This window comes from Curcuma longa, chromosome 11 (genome assembly GCF_044706935.1).
Source record: "Curcuma longa cultivar G26 ecotype Majalengka, Jawa Barat chromosome 11, ITB_CL_G26_1.1, whole genome shotgun sequence".
Classification (NCBI taxonomy): Eukaryota; Viridiplantae; Streptophyta; class Magnoliopsida; order Zingiberales; family Zingiberaceae; genus Curcuma; species Curcuma longa.
In genome coordinates, this window is record NC_133871.1 from 21,696,572 (window position 1) to 21,713,557 (window position 16,986).

General features: G+C 41.7%; 4 protein-coding genes across 7 annotated transcripts; 1 reads left to right on the forward strand and 3 right to left on the reverse strand.

Annotated features, from left to right (window-relative positions):
- Positions 1-175: 175 nt before the first annotated feature.
- LOC141838175 (serine/threonine-protein phosphatase PP1-like) lies at positions 176-5,913 on the reverse strand. 3 transcript variants are annotated; one of them, XM_074725582.1, is made up of 4 exons: positions 5,349-5,913; positions 2,006-2,568; positions 1,652-1,902; positions 176-446 (listed from the first exon to the last, which is right to left on the reverse strand). In XM_074725582.1, the coding sequence occupies exons 1-3, from the start codon at positions 5,524-5,526 to the stop codon at positions 1,693-1,695; spliced, it is 951 nt and encodes a 316-aa protein (XP_074581683.1). In that variant the 5' UTR covers positions 5,527-5,913; the 3' UTR covers positions 176-446; positions 1,652-1,692. The 3 variants fall into 3 exon arrangements, with proteins under 3 accessions (XP_074581683.1, XP_074581682.1, XP_074581681.1); XM_074725581.1 differs by having other exon boundaries at positions 176-518; XM_074725580.1 differs by having other exon boundaries at positions 176-515; positions 5,349-5,910.
- Positions 5,914-6,279: 366 nt separating this feature from the next.
- LOC141838176 (uncharacterized) lies at positions 6,280-11,161 on the reverse strand. Of its 2 annotated transcripts, XM_074725583.1 has the most exons (6): positions 10,585-11,161; positions 10,436-10,507; positions 8,192-8,367; positions 8,005-8,071; positions 7,182-7,347; positions 6,280-6,495 (listed from the first exon to the last, which is right to left on the reverse strand). In XM_074725583.1, exons 3-6 carry the CDS (start codon positions 8,355-8,357, stop codon positions 6,388-6,390), a joined length of 507 nt encoding a protein of 168 aa, XP_074581684.1. In that variant the 5' UTR covers positions 8,358-8,367; positions 10,436-10,507; positions 10,585-11,161; the 3' UTR covers positions 6,280-6,387. The 2 variants fall into 2 exon arrangements, with proteins under 2 accessions (XP_074581684.1, XP_074581685.1); XM_074725584.1 differs by lacking the exon at positions 10,436-10,507.
- Positions 11,162-11,844: 683 nt separating this feature from the next.
- LOC141841064 (cyclin-dependent kinases regulatory subunit 1-like) lies at positions 11,845-12,839 on the reverse strand. The gene is made up of 4 exons (XM_074729188.1): positions 12,768-12,839; positions 12,543-12,634; positions 12,373-12,433; positions 11,845-12,233 (listed from the first exon to the last, which is right to left on the reverse strand). Exons 2-4 carry the CDS (start codon positions 12,593-12,595, stop codon positions 12,066-12,068), a joined length of 282 nt encoding a protein of 93 aa, XP_074585289.1. The 5' UTR covers positions 12,596-12,634; positions 12,768-12,839; the 3' UTR covers positions 11,845-12,065.
- Positions 12,840-14,007: 1,168 nt separating this feature from the next.
- On the forward strand, positions 14,008-16,738 carry LOC141837339 (cation/H(+) antiporter 15-like). The gene is made up of 3 exons (XM_074724761.1): positions 14,008-14,226; positions 14,329-15,399; positions 15,482-16,738. Exons 1-3 carry the CDS (start codon positions 14,008-14,010, stop codon positions 16,736-16,738), a joined length of 2,547 nt encoding a protein of 848 aa, XP_074580862.1.
- The last annotated feature ends 248 nt before the right edge of the window (positions 16,739-16,986 follow it).

Consider the following 16,986-nt stretch of genomic DNA (forward strand, 5'->3'; position numbering starts at 1 on the left):
GCAATTCATTATGTTATTTGCTCATCCAATTTAAAGTTACAATTAATCAGCAATGTATTTTTATGCGATGTCCATAATATAAATAGTCGTTCATCAACTATAACTATATTATTATTCAGTTTGCTATGTTTTTTTCTAAACAATAATCAGCAAAACAATTATCATAAGCGATTACTGGAGATACATACCATAGGGTGCGTACCTTGACCCAAAACGATCATAAACCCCATTTACATGGATCAAGCAAATTGACAATTCATGAAATTAAAGCATGCTAACGCTAATTGTAACTATTATACAATCACGTCACAACACAGGCAATGCCAAAAATCTCAATGGCCAAGAATACTTTAAGGCCACTGACATCACATGTTGCTGTGACCCATTTCAGTGAGCAATTTGCAATCAGTAGACAGTATGCCATTGCTGGTCGCCAGAAGAAACAGCTGAAGAAGGTAAGTTCTTAGAATTGATGCAGAAGAATAAACAGGATTGCGGCTCGTGCCTTTCTGACGCTGCTTTTCCAATCAATTAGAAAATAAAAGCATGAATTTGAAAGAGCTTCAAAAGCTTTCTCCCACAAATCAAAGTAAGTCGCACGAGTGAATAAATTGAGGAAATGAAGACAACAATCTAATTACTATTTTAGTTGGAGATTCAATTCAATTTGAACATCTAGGGTATAACAGCCATTTTCTGGTACCATGAATGTAGACAAGTACAATAATAGTCATTAAAGTCAAGAGTTCTCTTTTAACAGTATAAAAAAGATGAGCAAATCTTCTGGTACCATGAATGTAAGAAAGTACAATAATAGTCATTAAAGTCAAGAGCTCTCTTTTAACAGTATAAAAAAGATTAGCAAATCTTCTGGTACCATGAATGTAAGAAAGTACAATAATAGTCATTAAAGTCAAGAGCTCTCTTTTAACAGTACAACAAAACACCATAAGCCCAATGACTTTGCTAAGGTGAAATGCATCTAGTCCCAAAGAAACAAAAGAGACGAGCAAATCTTCAGATGACGAACTATAAAGTTACTAGATTCTCCAAATTCAAATAATAATAACAAGCCAACACATAATGCTCATGACCTATCTAAATACAACTTAAAAGGATATAAACTGATTGTACCAATTTATGCACTATGTGAAACAAACCGCTCTTCACTAACAGATAAGATAGTTATGGAAGTCTATAAGTTTCTTCAAAAGAAACTACAGATTACTAAAAAAAAAGTGAAAACTTTACTCTCAACAGTTCTTAAACAATAATTTCATCCATAACTGACTATTAGATGCTTTTGCTCGTCTTATTAAAAGAAAAGAAACATTCTCCGATCAACCATGTCAAACTCAACCATTTACAAACTTATCAAGATTTTGGGCATGGTTTTTCTTAGTGAATTGATTGGATAGAGTGGAAAGGAATTTCCCTACCTGCATGGGTTTTTAGTGTACTTACACGAGAAAGACAAAGCAAATTTATCAAATAATACATTATTTCATGAAAATGGTTTATTTTTCTTGTATTCCTAGAATTAATAATTAAGAAGCTCATGCTTAATTACTTAGATTCTAACTCTAGCTTTAACTGCCGTGAAGGAAAATTTCAGGAACCTTGACTCAGAGCAAAATAAAATTCTCAATACCTTAATCCCACAGAATGAATTCCTTTCTGTCCACAACAACTTTACCAAGGGGTTCCAATTCTAGATGCAGTAGCAAAGCTGAACTTTTTCTTTTCCACAGCTGCAGGCTTCAGAATTTGGAATGAACACATCAAAGTTTCATCCACACTCATTATAGCACCAGAATTGTCAAATTCACCACAGTAGTTTGGAGCTGAAAAGATTGTTACAAGCTGCCTATCAGCAAAGAACTCATATCCATCCTCCACCACCTAATAACAAAGTTAAGCTGAACTTGTCATCCATGACTACTTTCACAAGATAGTTTAAAAGGAGAGGGCGTTTAGAGAGGAAGTCAGAGAGAAACTCTCTAACCTGGTGAGCACGACAAATAAGGTCCAGATCAAGCTTCTGAAGAAAATCTATCACTATATTGGAGCCATAGGTATAAGAAACTCCTCTATCATTCATTCCCCACCCTTGGAGGACCTCTTTACTGGGATCTGACCACAAAAGATCGCAAAGCAATCCACTGTCTGGCACATCAGTAGGGCGTGCCAGCTTCTGAATTTGGTCCAAATAATGCAAATCTGGAGAAAGACCTCCATGCATGCATAGGATTTTTTCATCAATAAGAGCGGCCACAGGTAGGCAATTAAAACAATCAGTGAAAACCTTCCAAAGTCTCACGTTGAACCTGCGCTTGCATTCATCGTAGAACCCATATATTCTATTTATTGATGCACATTCATGATTGCCCCTCAAAAGAAAGAAATTTTCTGGGTACTTAATCTTGTATGCTAAAAGAAGGCATATGGTTTCAAGGCTTTGTTTTCCTCGGTCCACATAATCCCCTAAGAATAAGTAATTGGCTTGAGGTGGCAATCCACCATATTCAAAGAGTCTTAATAGGTCCGAATACTGACCATGAATATCACCTGTTTAGATGAGAAAAAGACAAGTCATGTTTGGAAAATAATCAAATCAAGATAATCTTATATCCAGTGAAACAACTAACTCTCATTTTAAACCCAGTTTCCAACAACTTGTTATTCAAATCCATAAATTTAAGTATGTTTATGAATTCAAAGACAGTAGTCGCAAATTTCATAAACTACTAAAAATAATTATCAAACAGGAACTAAAACCCAATAATTGTTCACATGGTAGAACATGCCTATAAAAGAAAATGTGAATAGAAAACAAGGGATTTTATGTTTGACTATTATCTTTATTTTTCCATAACTACAATGGTAAATGGAAAGTTGAAGAACTTTAATACAAGTCAAGGGAAACCAGTACCAAAACAAACTAGTTGAAACTGTTGGTGCAGTTTGCACTAACGGTCAAACTCAAATTTTGATGAATGACAAATAAGTTAAAGTTAGGTTTGTCGTGGGTTTAACCTCTTTTCTAAGTGTGTAGGGTCGAAAGACTTAGAACCAGACACCAAGCTGAAGTCCAGGGTGGTTGAGCCCTGGCAGGAAGTCCAGTTAGATCCGCAGAGCCTGAAAACTGGCCGAAGACCAAGTTTGTTGAGACTTGACAGAAAGACCAGAGTGGTTGAGCCTTGGCAGGAAGTCCTGGTGGGTTAAGAAGTTAAGTAGAGCTGCATGAGGTAAGTCACTGGAGGAGCGAACCAATGAAGATGAGTCAAACTTTTAACTTTAGGCGCGGTCCAGTCTAGACCCATTTAGGTGATCTAAACTGAGACCTGGTTAGATCCTGGTTTAGGAGACAGGATCTAATTAACTTTGAATTTTATCTTAGTCCAAATAAATTATGCTAGGATTTACTTTTGGACTAACATGATGTTGTAAGGGTCTTTTTGCAAAATTACTCCTCATCCTTTCTCATTTTGCTAAATATGAAAATCTATTACTCCTATCAATAATAAAGTATTATTCTACTAATACAGATTTTATTCTTTCCAATAATAAAATATAATTTTTCCTTGCTATAATGAAGCCACGTTACTTTATTCCTTGAAGCCATATCACTTTATTCCTTGCTATAATGAAGCCACGTTACTCCTCAAAGGATAAAATTTCCATTTGATTATTCATATTGTTTCGATGCACTTGCGAGCTAGGATAGAAATTAAAGCAGGGATTTCAGATCTTGATTTAAGCATCGAGTATTCCTATATAAAGGAATGAGCGGAAGCTTTCTAAACAGTTGCTCTTTTTGGAATTAATTAGATCAGTGCTCATTCGATTAAGAGTTCAATCCGCAGTGCTTCATTTGTGATTAACTGCGCATTGATCAAAGCTTCATCAATTCTTCTTCCTCCAACGACGACACTCTAATTCATCCACGTCCAACCACTACTGGGGGACCAACGCCAACACACAAGCTGCTCTGAAACAAAGGCATTGGTAACATTTATTTATTATCTTATTTGTTCTTAAATTATTCAAGGGAAGTTTAGGGTTATTATACTTTCGCCCATCTTTGTATTCCAACTACTCTACCGGGAGTTTACCGGTAGAGAGACTTAGTGGATTGCCCAACGGAAAGGTCCAAGGGACCTGGGCCTTCGAGTAGGACTCGTCGACAGCTCCGAACGAAGTAAAAAAAATTACTTGTGTCTTCCTTATTTATTTTCTCTTATCGCTTCGTATTCTCTTTCCGCTACGCACGCTTTTTCTAACTCTGATTTTAAACGAACGTTTTTTTTAAAAAAGCACGTGATTGGTTTATTAGTTCATCCCAACTTGATATCTTTAGAAAGTGTTAAAGTTTAACATGAAAAAGCCACTCATCATGCAGTATATGTTGATTTAACACAAATATAAAGAATCAATAAACGGGGAGGAAATAGCTGCCTAAGTTGAAAAAATGACACGATGAGGAAGCAAAAATCATTGGTTGGTTAGGATAAAAAAGAGATTGTGCTTTAATATGGCTAGGAAATGTAACTATTTGCAAAGGCTTCAACACCGAATTAGCAATTTCCATTGAAGATGTCCAAATTCTGTATCTCATAACAAAAGACCAATGGATCATAACTTGGTATGAGCAAGACTAGGGGAAATGTAATGGTTTTTGAGGAATTTAATGTTAGGCATTCTTAAAGAAGATTATCAATCTTAAACATTTGAAGCTTTTTGCAAAGGCAAAAGATGGTAAGTGTTACTTTCAACTTTGTTGTCAATTACATTATTTTGTGAAAATAAGTATTTATACATTATGCATTTGGATTACATATTTGCTAACAATTATAGATTTATTACACAGTTATCCCATCATACATCTCCAGCATTTGTTTTTGAAAAGTTCACATATATGACAACAATGCAAAACCTCACCTCAATCATCAAAAGAATGTTCAAAATTTTAATGTATTCTGGTTGATAATTTTTTATTATGCAATTTCAGGATTCTTCTGGCATGTCAAGTGACCAGAAACAGAAATTTCCTGGCATCTCCGTCGCTCCTTGACTTGAGAAGGAAACCAAGGTATTAATTAAATAATTTAAGCAGGGGGCATTCAAGGAAAAAGCTGACCTGAATAGTGTGTAATATCTATGCTATTCAACTAACTTGAATTAGAACACATGCCATAACGCCGTGTCAAAACGACACTCTTTAGTGCTTAATCCAAGATATTAGTCAAATTTCAGTAGCTTTTCCGCCCTCCTCGAAATTCACGACATCAAAACAACTTACTGAACTCAGACCAAGATAACGAAAAAAGAAAAATACTAGAGCTTACCACAAATCTTAATAGGCGCTTCAAGCTCCAAGAGATTGGGCTGCTGCAGAAATATGTCCTTGGACACTAGGCAAAGCTGTCGGATCTCCGCCTCGAGGAGTTGCACCTGCTTCCCTGGCTTGCTCCCCTTCACTCCCAGCAGCCTCTGGATGATGCCATCCAACGCCTTCGGATCCATCAACGAACCCTCGTCCCCTCTCTCCTCGCTAGACCACCACCCCGGCCGATCAAAGCAGTGAAGCCAAGAAAAGGAACCAGAAGACCACGCTTTTCTCTTCTGTCCACCGCCCAAAGTGCCTATTAACTCAAGGTTCCAAGATTCCAACGCCCAGAGGGAGAAACACAAACAGCCGCCCTTCTATTCCGCCGTTCGATTTGCTTACTCGAACAGCACCATCGCGATTGTTTCTTCCATCGGGCACACCAGGATAGATCTCCGCACGGATTAGGGCTCCTCCGCGACCGTCCAGTCTCTCTCTCTCTCTCTTCTCTCTCTCTCCTCTCTCTCTCCTCTATCTCTCCTCCCTCCTTGGGCGAGACAAGAAGCGGGCAAGAAGAGGAGCTGCTAATGCGACATAGTGCCGTCGTCAGGTCAGGGTCACTGATGACGATAAATAATATCTCACCCACTGCTTCAGACCCCAATTGCACCCGAATAGTGACCATCTGGACCGTCCACTCACCGCTCGGAGTCGTGGACGGCTAGAAATTTTTTAACATAGCAGCCAGCGCGTGGACCACGTGCGTCCCATTTTTCTGTCGCTAGAAAATACATTATATTGGATAACTGAATTATTAAAAATAATAATACACCAAACTGTCGGTATTATCACAATTTTTGTGTTCTTTGGATGATTAATTATTTAGGATTTTAAAATGGTTTTCAAAACTCTGAATCACACACACAATAAAAAAATAAAAATAATGCATCTTGGGAAACAAGATATGTTGCAAAATTACACTTATTGACCATGAGGTAGCCTGAAAATTGGACGTCCAAAGTACTACAACTTGTAGGAAAACTCATTGATAAAATAAATCAAGTTCGATAGACTCTGTTCATTACAACCTTTCTCTCCACTTTATTCATTCTCGTTAGCGGCCAAATTATGTGGGTCACTCTCCCTCGAACCAAACCTAAAGGAATCTGCACAAGTAGAAAATGTCAGTCATTGATCTTCACATTTAACTAGCTCAATGCCAAAGCTCATAAAACTGAAGCAATAAGAAAAGGCTAAAGTACATCAATCTTCAATATCTGCTGAAATCCATGAGTTTTCATGGCAATATCCAACACAAGGTTCTTATTCTCCCAAAGCAATTGGCGTTTAATTATTTTCTTAATGGTTTGCTAATCAAAAGAAGAAGAAAAATGAAATTATCCTTCAAATATCACTGCAGACCCTCCTTTTGAGTAACGAAGTTGGAAGTAGACAAATTTAATGCTGGTCGTGTATGGTCTAAGGCAACCCTCCTCGATCCATTTCATCCAGGCTTAGACAGACATTGGATGATTTGATAGTAACCATGTAATAGAAGATTTATAGCATAAACAATCAAAAAGTTACATAAAATATAGAGAGAAAATGTTGCTTTTGGTATGTGTGGTGTTCTGATTCAACATCTTAAATTCAGGTCAAGCTAGATTACTAAATTTTGGTATCACAGTAAACTGCATACACAAGCATAATCAATATATGTGCTGAAGGAAGAACTCAAGGTACATGCATTAATCTCTAGTTTAGATGCTCAAATATATTATTTAGCTACTGAATCTCAGCTTAACTACCACGGAAAAATAATAAGAAAGAAAATTGTGAAAAGACATCTCACAGGGCCAAAATGTCTTGAGTCCAAACTAGAACTTCTATTATCGCCCTCAACCCAACAATGACCCTCTGGTATCTTCACTATATCATGAGAGTTTGGACATTGCATCCAATCACCTGGCAATGCAATTAATCTTTTAACAAATTCCTTCTTGTGATCAGTCGGAGACCTGTAAAAAAACAAAGGGTGAGAATAAGAGAATGGCTCAACAAGAGATCGGCGTGATGGTCAATAATTTATTTCACTAATGCTAGGATCAGAGTAGGTTACACTTCATCTCATTAACCCTTTCAACATTAGAAGTTTGGTATTTCATAATTTAGGTTTTCAAAGTATTTGCCCATTTGAATAATAGCTGAGGTTTGTTGATATATTGGGAAGGCTATAGTCTTAGTAGATGATATAAGCCTTTATATTTCTTGCATGAGAAACCAACAAGAAACTTAGATAATGGTGAAGAAGAAATCCGCCTATGACTCAAGAAAATGTACATCAGAAGATGTGATAGATCAATGAATGCCCCTATAAATAATGAAGGTAAATTAATTTTCCTTTTGTTGGCCTATCAACAAGAGTCTTAGTTGTTTTTGAAATTGAAGGGAAGTAATGGACTACGGTTAAATTAGCAACCTTGAACTAAGAAATCATATTCTAAAGGACAATTCATTTGGCACTAGCTTATAGTTCAATTTCAGAGGGAAGAAAAAACAAATTGATAACATATAGACGTCCAACTTATTAACTAGATCTACTTTTACCTGTGGTATTCCAGTCAAAAGGAAAACTACAGTGAAAGCTAAATTATGTTCTACGTCTCATAACTTACTTGAAGGTAATTACATCTCCATGTGAAAGTTTATCATCCCAGAACCTTTCAACCAGCACAATGTCACCTGTGGTCAAGTTATTGGTGAGTATGAAAAGGTATATATCATGAACAATTTTGTGTACTAGTTATTTATTCAACATTTGATCCTTTGGTTCCACCTAGTCTTTTACATGGATACACATACCTTTCAAGAATGCAGGAAAGCTGCCATTGCTCGTTGTAAATGTAGGATGCATAGAACTACCCGTCACAGAATAGACAGTAAAAAATTTATCAGAAATAGTTAGTCCAAACATAATTCCCGTGATTGATTTTTTCAAAGATAACCATAGAAAATTGGCTGCTTCCATGTCAAGATTTCTGCAGAGGAAAAACCACACCATGAGAAAAAACACTAAACAGACAAAATAAAACAAGCCAAAACAACATGAAAGAATATCTGAAATGGATGAAGACATCAAATTTGTCAAAAGAAAGCCATCAATTTTATATGATGCAATAGAATGCTCTTCCGGTACAATGAAGCAGTAGAAAATTCTTATAGTACAAAAGGTACTGGAGGTTGAATGTGACTCATAACAAATTTGGTGGCCAAAGAAGATTGTCAATAACAGATTTTGTTATTTTTTAGACTCAATTAAATGAATGGGGAAAATTTCAAGTCACACACAAAAAAAAGTTGTTTGTTCAGCAAATACAAAGTACATACAAACAACATGTCAAATCAAGTTGATATCACATAAGAGGTTTCACATACCAAAAATAAAAAGAACATTCAGCATCTCTTGATCAAATAGATACAATTTGGTTAGTTTATTAAGAAGATGCTAAGTTACTACAATCAGCAAACTGGGAAAAATGGAAACCTGAGCTTAAAATGAATTCCTTGAAGTTAAACTTACAATGTGCTTAGATAAATTAAAAACTATTTTTTTTTTTGGGGAAAGGTAAATATGTATAGATGAAATGGAAAGAAATACAGGAGCTATGCTCCTACAAAGCGGTAAACATGAGTTGGTATTTGAGGGGTTACCGGTAGAGGATGAAGCGGGTGCTCATTGGGCCCCATCGTCCTTCACCTCTCCACCCTCAATACTAGACTCATGATCGTCAATACGGCTCTGATATGAGCCTACAACCACACAGTAATCCCTGCTGCGGTCGCCAGTATCGTGTGCATCTGTTGCTACACTGTCGAGATGTCAATCAGCCTAAATGCCGCAAGAGCTCACCCGCAAACTGCCCAAGCTCGGCTGCCCCACAGGTGGGCCTCTATCCTGCCAGGACGCCGCTTGATCCAGCCGCATCTGGTATCGCCCGGCTAGCTAATGAAACACTCGTCCCTGCCACTCCATCTGCATCATGAACTGTCGTACCGCATCTGCACCCAGTGCTGTGCTGTCAAGGAACCAAACAGTCATCCTCCATGCACGAGATCACCCGCAAATCGCCCAAGCATGACTGCCCCGCAGGGGTCGGGCACTCCCCCACCAGGACCCTGCTCAGACCGACTGCTCCTGGATCACCCGGGTCCGACTAAGAGACACCTGTCAGTACCCGCTCTGGCTGCATATCACAAAACCTCTGCATCCGCTACTGCACTGAAGAGCGCCAAGCCGCCATCCTCCGCGCACAAGCTCTCCCACAGATCGCCTAAGCTCTGCAATCCCTCAGGGCCGGCTCCACCCCACCAGGATCCTGCTCAACACGACTGCACCTGGAATCACTCGGGTCCGGCTGGAAGACGTCCACAAGTGCTGCTACGGCTGCATGTCTCAACCACTGCACTGCTGCACCCAGTGCTGTGCTGTCAAGGAGCCAAACAGTCATCCTCCGCGCACGAGATCACCCGCAAATCGCCCAAGCATGACTGCCCCGCAGGGGTCGGGCACCCCCCCACCAGGACCCTGCTCAGATCGACTGCTCCTGGATCACCCGGGTCCGACTAAGAGACACCTATCAGTACCCGCTCTGGCTGCATATCACAGAACCTCTGCATCCGTCACTGCTCCGCCAGAGCACTAGTCAGCCATCCTGCGCGCACAAGCTCTCCCACAGATCGCCCGTGCTCGGTAACCCCGCAGTGGGTCGGGCCACTGGGTGCATGGCTTGGAAAGCTCAACTATTGAATTCACTCAATAATTGTCATGCCACTGGGTGTAATTTCCACTTAATAGGAAGGTACTCCACTTGACGACAGTATGGAAAAGAAGGAACCAAGCCATGCACCCAAATACTAACTCAAGGTTATTGGGAAATTCAACAATGTTTGAAATTCAATGTCGATTAATCAAATTTTGTTCCTGCTACCTAAGTATAATCTGAATTGCCCTCTACTACCATCAAATAACAAATTTATTTATTTTCTATTCTAAACTAGATATGTCAACCAAAAATGAATTATAATAAAATAAAATAAAATATTTACCTTTACAATTTTTCCCGATCGATGGAACGCGATAGGTGTTTGGCTGATACAAAGCACTTAGCCAAAATGAGCCTAAATAACACATCGTTATTAGTCCGAAATAATAATTATTTTTCAATATCAACATATAACTATTTACCAATCTTTACCTTTAATTGGACAGCGTACAATAAAAACCTTGTTCAATAAGGATACCAAAAATTGAGGAAGACCATCGATCCTCCTTGGTTCGGGCAAAAGGCGATGGAGCAGCAGGATAAGAGTCGATGGCTATGGACACAGCGAAAAAGTAAAATAGAGAGAGGGAGGAGAGTCCTCTTGGCACGTCGCCGGCGGTGGCCTCCCTTAGCTCTGGCGACAACCGGCGGCGGTGCTTGCTTCTGAGAGAGAGAGAGAGAGAGAGAGAGAGAGGAGAGAGACGCTGGAATTGGAAGAAGAACGAAGAAGAAAGATAGCAGCGTCGACGGTGATCGACGACCGGTGGTCCTCTTCCTAGCCTCAACGGCGGAGGAGAGGGGCGGCGGCCGTCAATAGGGTTCTTAGTGTTGGCTGGCAGAAGAAGAAGGCGAGTTGTTGGTGCTGCAACAGAGGAGAGTTGCTGGTGCCGGAAGAGAAGAGGAAAAATAAGGAGGAGGAGGAAGAGATCGTGGAAGGCTGGCGCATCGACGGCGAAAGGAGGCGTCGCGTTCAGGTAAGGGCTCCGGCGGGGGAAAAAACGCGAAGAGAATCCTAATTCCTCAAAAGCAGTTCCTCATAGATCTTATCACTTAAAGATTAAATTAAGAGAACGTAATGTGAATTTGGCTATGATATTTGTCAAAATCATTGTCGGCCAAAATCGAGCTCGATTTGTATTTAGTCAAGCTTGGTTACCTGAACCCAACCATGACTTCTTCGACCACGTATTTCAATCCGATGCATAATTTCTGATAAAACTTAAAAAGACGCTCCTAAATTATCATAAAAAAATATTTCATCCTAATTTTTCTTTCTTAAAATACTGCTATCTAATATTACAGTATTTTTTATTTGAATTATTTTAATATTTATTTAAAAAATATTATAAATCAATCAAAATTTATTAACGAATTTAATTAAATTATTTTAATATTTATTTAAATTATTCTAAACTTGATCAAATTATTCTAGATCGATTTCTGAGTGTTTCGGATAGCAGTGCTGAAAACCACAATCATTCATGGCCAATAGATGCCTCCGCTAATCATCAAAAGATGAGACCAGAGATTTCTGGTAGATTTTGGAGCAAGGCATGAAGACAAACAATTAGCTCAGGTTATTTTCTTATGCGAGTCGAGATTTCCATGAAACAAAGAGGTTGTTGAAGTCTAGATTTACATATGAACTCAAAGGAGGATCATCATCCATGGAGGACGATCTGATATCAAGACTAATCACAATGCAAAGAGCTAAAGGATTATAAATCTAGAATTGAACAAAACATTCCAAGCAATCATAAGCAGGATTGCAGGGATTTGCAAGCACACATGGTCATCATTTCTTCATGGTTTGTCAATTATAAGCATAGAATGTCCATCGATTTAGATAACCCATAACCAAGGAAAGGGGATCTTCATCTACTTATATTTTACTGAGTAGGCGTCATCACTCGTCACTTGGGGAGGGCTTGTGCGGCGTGAGCGTTGACCGTAGCCTGATTCTCCTGCTGCTGTTGATAGTTGAGCGGTCGCCGGAAGAGCATGATATGCGGCTCCGGGCGATGGATCGCATAGTGCACCCATCCCCTGCTCTGTTGCACCCCAATCGCCCGCCACTCGTTCTAATAATGTACCGATCATAACCATTCAATCGTCATCAAAAGAACAAAACAAAAACAAAAAATCTTCGAAGGACAGGACGGTATCAAAAAAGACGATTTTGTGAGAAAAAACTAAGGTTTGGAACATCGATCGACTTACCTCAGAGAGGAGGCGGTTCTTCGGCATCGCTTTAGCCACCTCCGATGGAAGGACGACATGCCTGCACACAACAAGGAGCGATTGGTGAGCGACGGATCTAATTCCTGTTCCTATCAGAGAAAAACATGGAATTTGTTACAAATTGGGACTCTATTGAGATCGATGGCTACCTGTACTCGTAGATATCGTCGAAGTACTTCTCGGAGTACTGGATCTGTCCCATTTCAAACTACCTCTCGGTTCTACTTCAATCGAGATGTGACTGCGCGATTCCAGAGAATGAGAACAACGCACGAGATTTTTCTTAACAAAAAAGATAGAATCTCATACAAAAAAAAAATCCGATCAAAACCAAGAATTAGATTAGAGGAGACAGAGAGCGGGGAGAGGCAAACCCTAATTTGGAAGCGAAAGGGAAAGAAAGTGTCCCAGCCCCGGAGAAAGCGCTCGAGCGCAGAGATACCGGGCGGAGATAAGACAACTAGGGCTAAAGAAAAGGCTGTATATGAATACATTGGACGGTTGCGATTTGATCACGAACGAGATAGATCAACGTGACGGATGCGTCGTTTGAAATTTGAAATGCAACGGCATGGAACTAAATGGCGCCTTCTTAACAATGATTTGGGTGTTTAATTAAGGACATCTTTTTCTTGGAATCAAATCTTTTTATTTTTAATCAAAAAAATATCACATCCCACTAGCAATCCAAGTAAAATAACACAGCTACCCTTTAGTTTAGATATTAATATTTCCTACATGTATATTAAATTCTTGGATATTAATAACTTTAGTATACTATTCGATATTAATATTTCCTATCATGTATATTAAATTCTGAATTAATTGGTCAATTATATCAATATGATAAATCTATATTGATAACAACTATAAATATTGTAGTTATTATAATTTTGTCAATTATAAATTTATAGTTATACAACTCGGGCTTGTTCTATTCAAAAATATTCATGTTGTTAACCGCTACGAAACCATAATTGTTACAATTTAAATTTATCTTGTTCAATAATATTCATGTTGTAAAGTAGTGCCGGAAAATATTCAAGCTAGCCTCTTGCGTTCCAACTGTCGCCTTCCTTAAAAAAAAATATATTATAAATTACAAAAATAAAAGATGTGCAAATAATTTTTTTAAATTTAGACAAATAAAATATTATTTATATGGATAAGTTAAGAGGTGTACTTATTCATTAATGATTGGTAATGTTAAAAAAAAATGCTTACATGATCGTATAACCACCGAAGACACGTACATGCAGCTATAAACTAATTAAGATAAATTTAGAATATTAGTTAGCGCAGCGTTCTTTAGCTTAATGCAAAACTTAAAAAAGTATAAAACGAAGGAAAATTATAACAACCTAATTTAGTTAATGAAGAGGTACAAAATAAAGAAGCACCTAACTGAATCGTGTATGATCCAATCGACAGTTAACAAATAACGATAAAACTAACGATTTTTGCTGGGTACCAACGAGGCAGCACTGTCTTTTTCTCTTATATAAAGTGACGGCGATCATCCTTCTTCCGGCAGTCTCTCTCCTCAATTGCAGTACTCAAATCAGTCTACAATCTTTGCCTCTCCGTTTCCTCTGTGTCGCCGACGTAATTAAAATGGCGGCGACGGCGAACGTGACGAATAATAGTGTTCAGTTCCAAGATAACATCTTCATGGACGGGATTTGGAGGATCAAAGAGCCCGAGATCGCCGACTTTTTCCACTTCAAGTTTACTCTTATGATCTTTCAGAACCTACTGATTCTGTCAACCACCCGCTCCGTCGCCTACCTCCTCAAGCCCTTCAATCAGCCTCGCATTGTCGCCGAGTTGATTGTAAATTCCGATCGACATTGATATTTGGTTTTTCTAATAATCTGAGCATTTCAATTGTGTGTTTGGTTGTTATTTTTAAAAAAATCAATTTTGATGATACAGGGTGCCATACTATTGAGTCCGACGATCATCGGCAAACTCGATTTTCGCAGCTCGCCGACGCAGTCGGTGGAGTCGCTATACGACTTCATCTTCCCGCCGACGACATTTTCCATGGTGGAAATCTTTGGCTTCTTGGGGCTCATCTACTACGTCTTCCTCGTCGCCGTCCGGCTCGATGCCAAAGTAGTCAGGGAGAGGAGCAAGAAGGTGTTGCCCGTGGCAGCCGCCACCGTCGGCCTCCCGTTCCTCGCCGTCGTTATCGCCATCGTTATCTTTGGCCTGTCCGCCCCGATGGTAGGCAAAAGCTCGAGCGTCTCTCCGGCGGAGAAGGCCTCATTCACTCTCATCCTCGGTTTCGCGCTCTCTGTCCCTGCCTTCCCCGTCATGGCGCGCCTCCTCGCCGAGGTCAAGGTCCCCAATGGGGAGGTCGGCCAGGTCGTGCTCCCGGCGGCGGTGGTCGGCGACGTGGCCTCGTGGGTGGTCCTTGCTGTGTGCTTCGCCTTGGACAGGCCCGCCAACGAGGCCCTGGCACCGATGTGGATGGTACTCGCCGGCGCATGCCACGTGGTGGTGTGCGTGTGGATGATCAGGCCGCTGCTGGTGTGGCTGGGTCGGAAGGCGTTGGAGGCCGAGACCGTGACCATTGAGTTCATGGGCTTGGTGGCCGGCTTCGTACCGGTGGCAGCGCTGTCGGCGTCGGCCATCGGCTTCCACCCTGCCTTGGGTGCACTCGTGCTGGGGCTGGCGGTGCCCAAGGGACAACTCACGGCGGCGCTAACGCAGCGACTCGAGAACTTCGTCATCATTGCTCTGCTGCCTTTCACCATCATCAGCAGCGCCCACGCGACCGACATTCTGGAAGTCTTCACGCAGGAAGAGGGCGAGCCGGGGCACTACGTTCTGAGGTTGGCCTGTGTCGTGATGGTGGCTACGCTGGCAAAGATGGCGGCAGGCATGATGGTGTCGCCCCTGTTTTCCTTACCGCGAGCAGAGGGTTTGTCTATCGGAGTCTTGATGAACACGATCGGACCTTTGGAGCTCATAATCCTCAACACGGGCAAGGATCGGAAGGTGCTTTAAAATTTGACACAAAATTACGATAGAACAATTAATTCGCATCCAAAATTTAACTCCATTGCGATCATGGAAGCAGATCTTCAACAATAGGATGCACGCAGTGCTGCTGGTCGCGTCGGTGATTTCCACGGCAATGGTGAGACCGATTTTAACGGCGCTCGAAGCTCGCAAGCTCCGTCGGGCTCCTGCTCCTGCATACAAGAATCGGAACCTGCAACTCTCCGGTTTCGAGTCCGACCTGCGCGTTGTGGCCTGCGTCCACACTTTCCGGAACGTCCCCTCCATCACTAGCCTCCTCTACCTCGCCAACCACTTCCCGATCTCCGTCTGCGCCGTTCACCTCGCGGAGCTCATCGGCTCCGCCCCGCCGATGCTCATCGTGCACGACGCCGTCGACGGCCAACGCACCATTCCCATCGACGACATTCACACCACGACGTCCTCTGCGCCGGACAACCCCGTGGAGTCGCAGCTCATCACTTCCGCCTTCGACAGGTACCAACAACGGTCGACGAACGTTACAGTCTCGTCCCTCACCGCCGTGTCCGCCTACGCCTCCATGCCCGAAGACGTCTTCCGCATCGCCGAGGGCTACCGGGCCACCCTCATCATCCTACCCTTCCACCGCCTGCTGACCGTCGACGGCGAGATGGAGGACATGAACCCCCATGTGCGCGTCGTCAACCAGGGTATCCTCGCCGACGCGCCTTGCTCCGTCGCTATCCTCGTCGACCGCGGTCAACTAGTCGACCACGACTCCAAGTTCGCCAACTACCACGTGGCGCTCCTCTTCTTCGGCGGGCCCAACGACCGCGAGGCGCTCCTCTACGCCAGCCGCTTCGCCAAGAGGCCCGGCGTCCACCTTACGGTGGTGCGGTTCGTGGCTGCGGACCAATCGCAGGCGGCCAATGCGACGCCGGGGCTCTCAGCGGCCAGGGTGGAGCAGCGAATCGACGACGAGTACGTAAGGGAGTTCAGGCAGCTGTTCCTGAGCCACGCGTCGGTGGCGTACGAGGAGAAGGCGGTTCGAGACTGCGCGGAGATGGTGACGGCGATCAGAGAGATGGGAGGCGCCTACAATTTGTACATTGTAGGTAGGGAGGCTGGAGACTCAACTTCGGCGCTGTTGGCGAGCTTGTCGAACTTCGTGGAATTCAAGGAGTTGGGGCCAATCGGGGACTTGTTGGTGTCGTCGGAGTTCTCGGCGACGTCGTCTGTGTTGGTGGTGCAGCAGTACCTGCGGGATCAGCAGAGCAGGTGGGACATGGAGGAGGATTCGAGCCGGAGGGCTAGAATGACGCGGCGCGACGGGTACAACTCCATCCACCGGTGATCGATCGTCTTCGTTTACAAATTTGTTTATTTCTTTTATTCTTTGTTTAACAGAGAGAATTTCGTTTTACTCTCCAACATTTGTTTAATTTCAATCAAACATAATAAAACAGTAAATGGAAACATCATGAAACTAATCCAATATTGAACGGAATGTGTTCTCCCTCTGATAACAAAGGAAACATCATGAAACCTATGCTTGCATAACAAAGGAGGCTGGAACTCTGGAAGTGGAACAACATCAGACAG

Excerpts from the sequence above, each read along its gene's own strand:
- LOC141838175 (XM_074725582.1), bottom strand. The coding sequence starts at position 5,526 with ATGGATCCGAAGGCGTTGGATGGCATCATCCAGAGGCTGCTGGGAGTG. Across the intron at positions 2,569-5,348 it reads AGCGCCTATTAAGATTTGTG|GTGATATTCATGGTCAGTAT; the intron begins GTAAGCTCTAGT and ends TCATCTAAACAG. Across the intron at positions 1,903-2,005 it reads TTATTTGTCGTGCTCACCAG|GTGGTGGAGGATGGATATGA; the intron begins GTTAGAGAGTTT and ends CTTTGTTATTAG.
- LOC141838176 (XM_074725584.1), bottom strand. The coding sequence starts at position 8,357 with ATGGAAGCAGCCAATTTTCTATGGTTATCTTTGAAAAAATCAATCACG. Across the intron at positions 8,072-8,191 it reads CTTTCCTGCATTCTTGAAAG|GTGACATTGTGCTGGTTGAA; the intron begins GTATGTGTATCC and ends ACTTGACCACAG. Across the intron at positions 6,496-7,181 it reads ACTCAAGACATTTTGGCCCT|ATTCCTTTAGGTTTGGTTCG; the intron begins GTGAGATGTCTT and ends CTACTTGTGCAG.
- LOC141837339 (XM_074724761.1), top strand. The coding sequence starts at position 14,008 with ATGGCGGCGACGGCGAACGTGACGAATAATAGTGTTCAGTTCCAAGAT. Across the intron at positions 14,227-14,328 it reads GCATTGTCGCCGAGTTGATT|GGTGCCATACTATTGAGTCC; the intron begins GTAAATTCCGAT and ends TTGATGATACAG. Across the intron at positions 15,400-15,481 it reads ACACGGGCAAGGATCGGAAG|ATCTTCAACAATAGGATGCA; the intron begins GTGCTTTAAAAT and ends TCATGGAAGCAG.
- LOC141841064 (XM_074729188.1), bottom strand. The coding sequence starts at position 12,595 with ATGGGACAGATCCAGTACTCCGAGAAGTACTTCGACGATATCTACGAG. Across the intron at positions 12,434-12,542 it reads GACGATATCTACGAGTACAG|GCATGTCGTCCTTCCATCGG; the intron begins GTAGCCATCGAT and ends TGTTGTGTGCAG. Across the intron at positions 12,234-12,372 it reads AGAACCGCCTCCTCTCTGAG|AACGAGTGGCGGGCGATTGG; the intron begins GTAAGTCGATCG and ends GTACATTATTAG.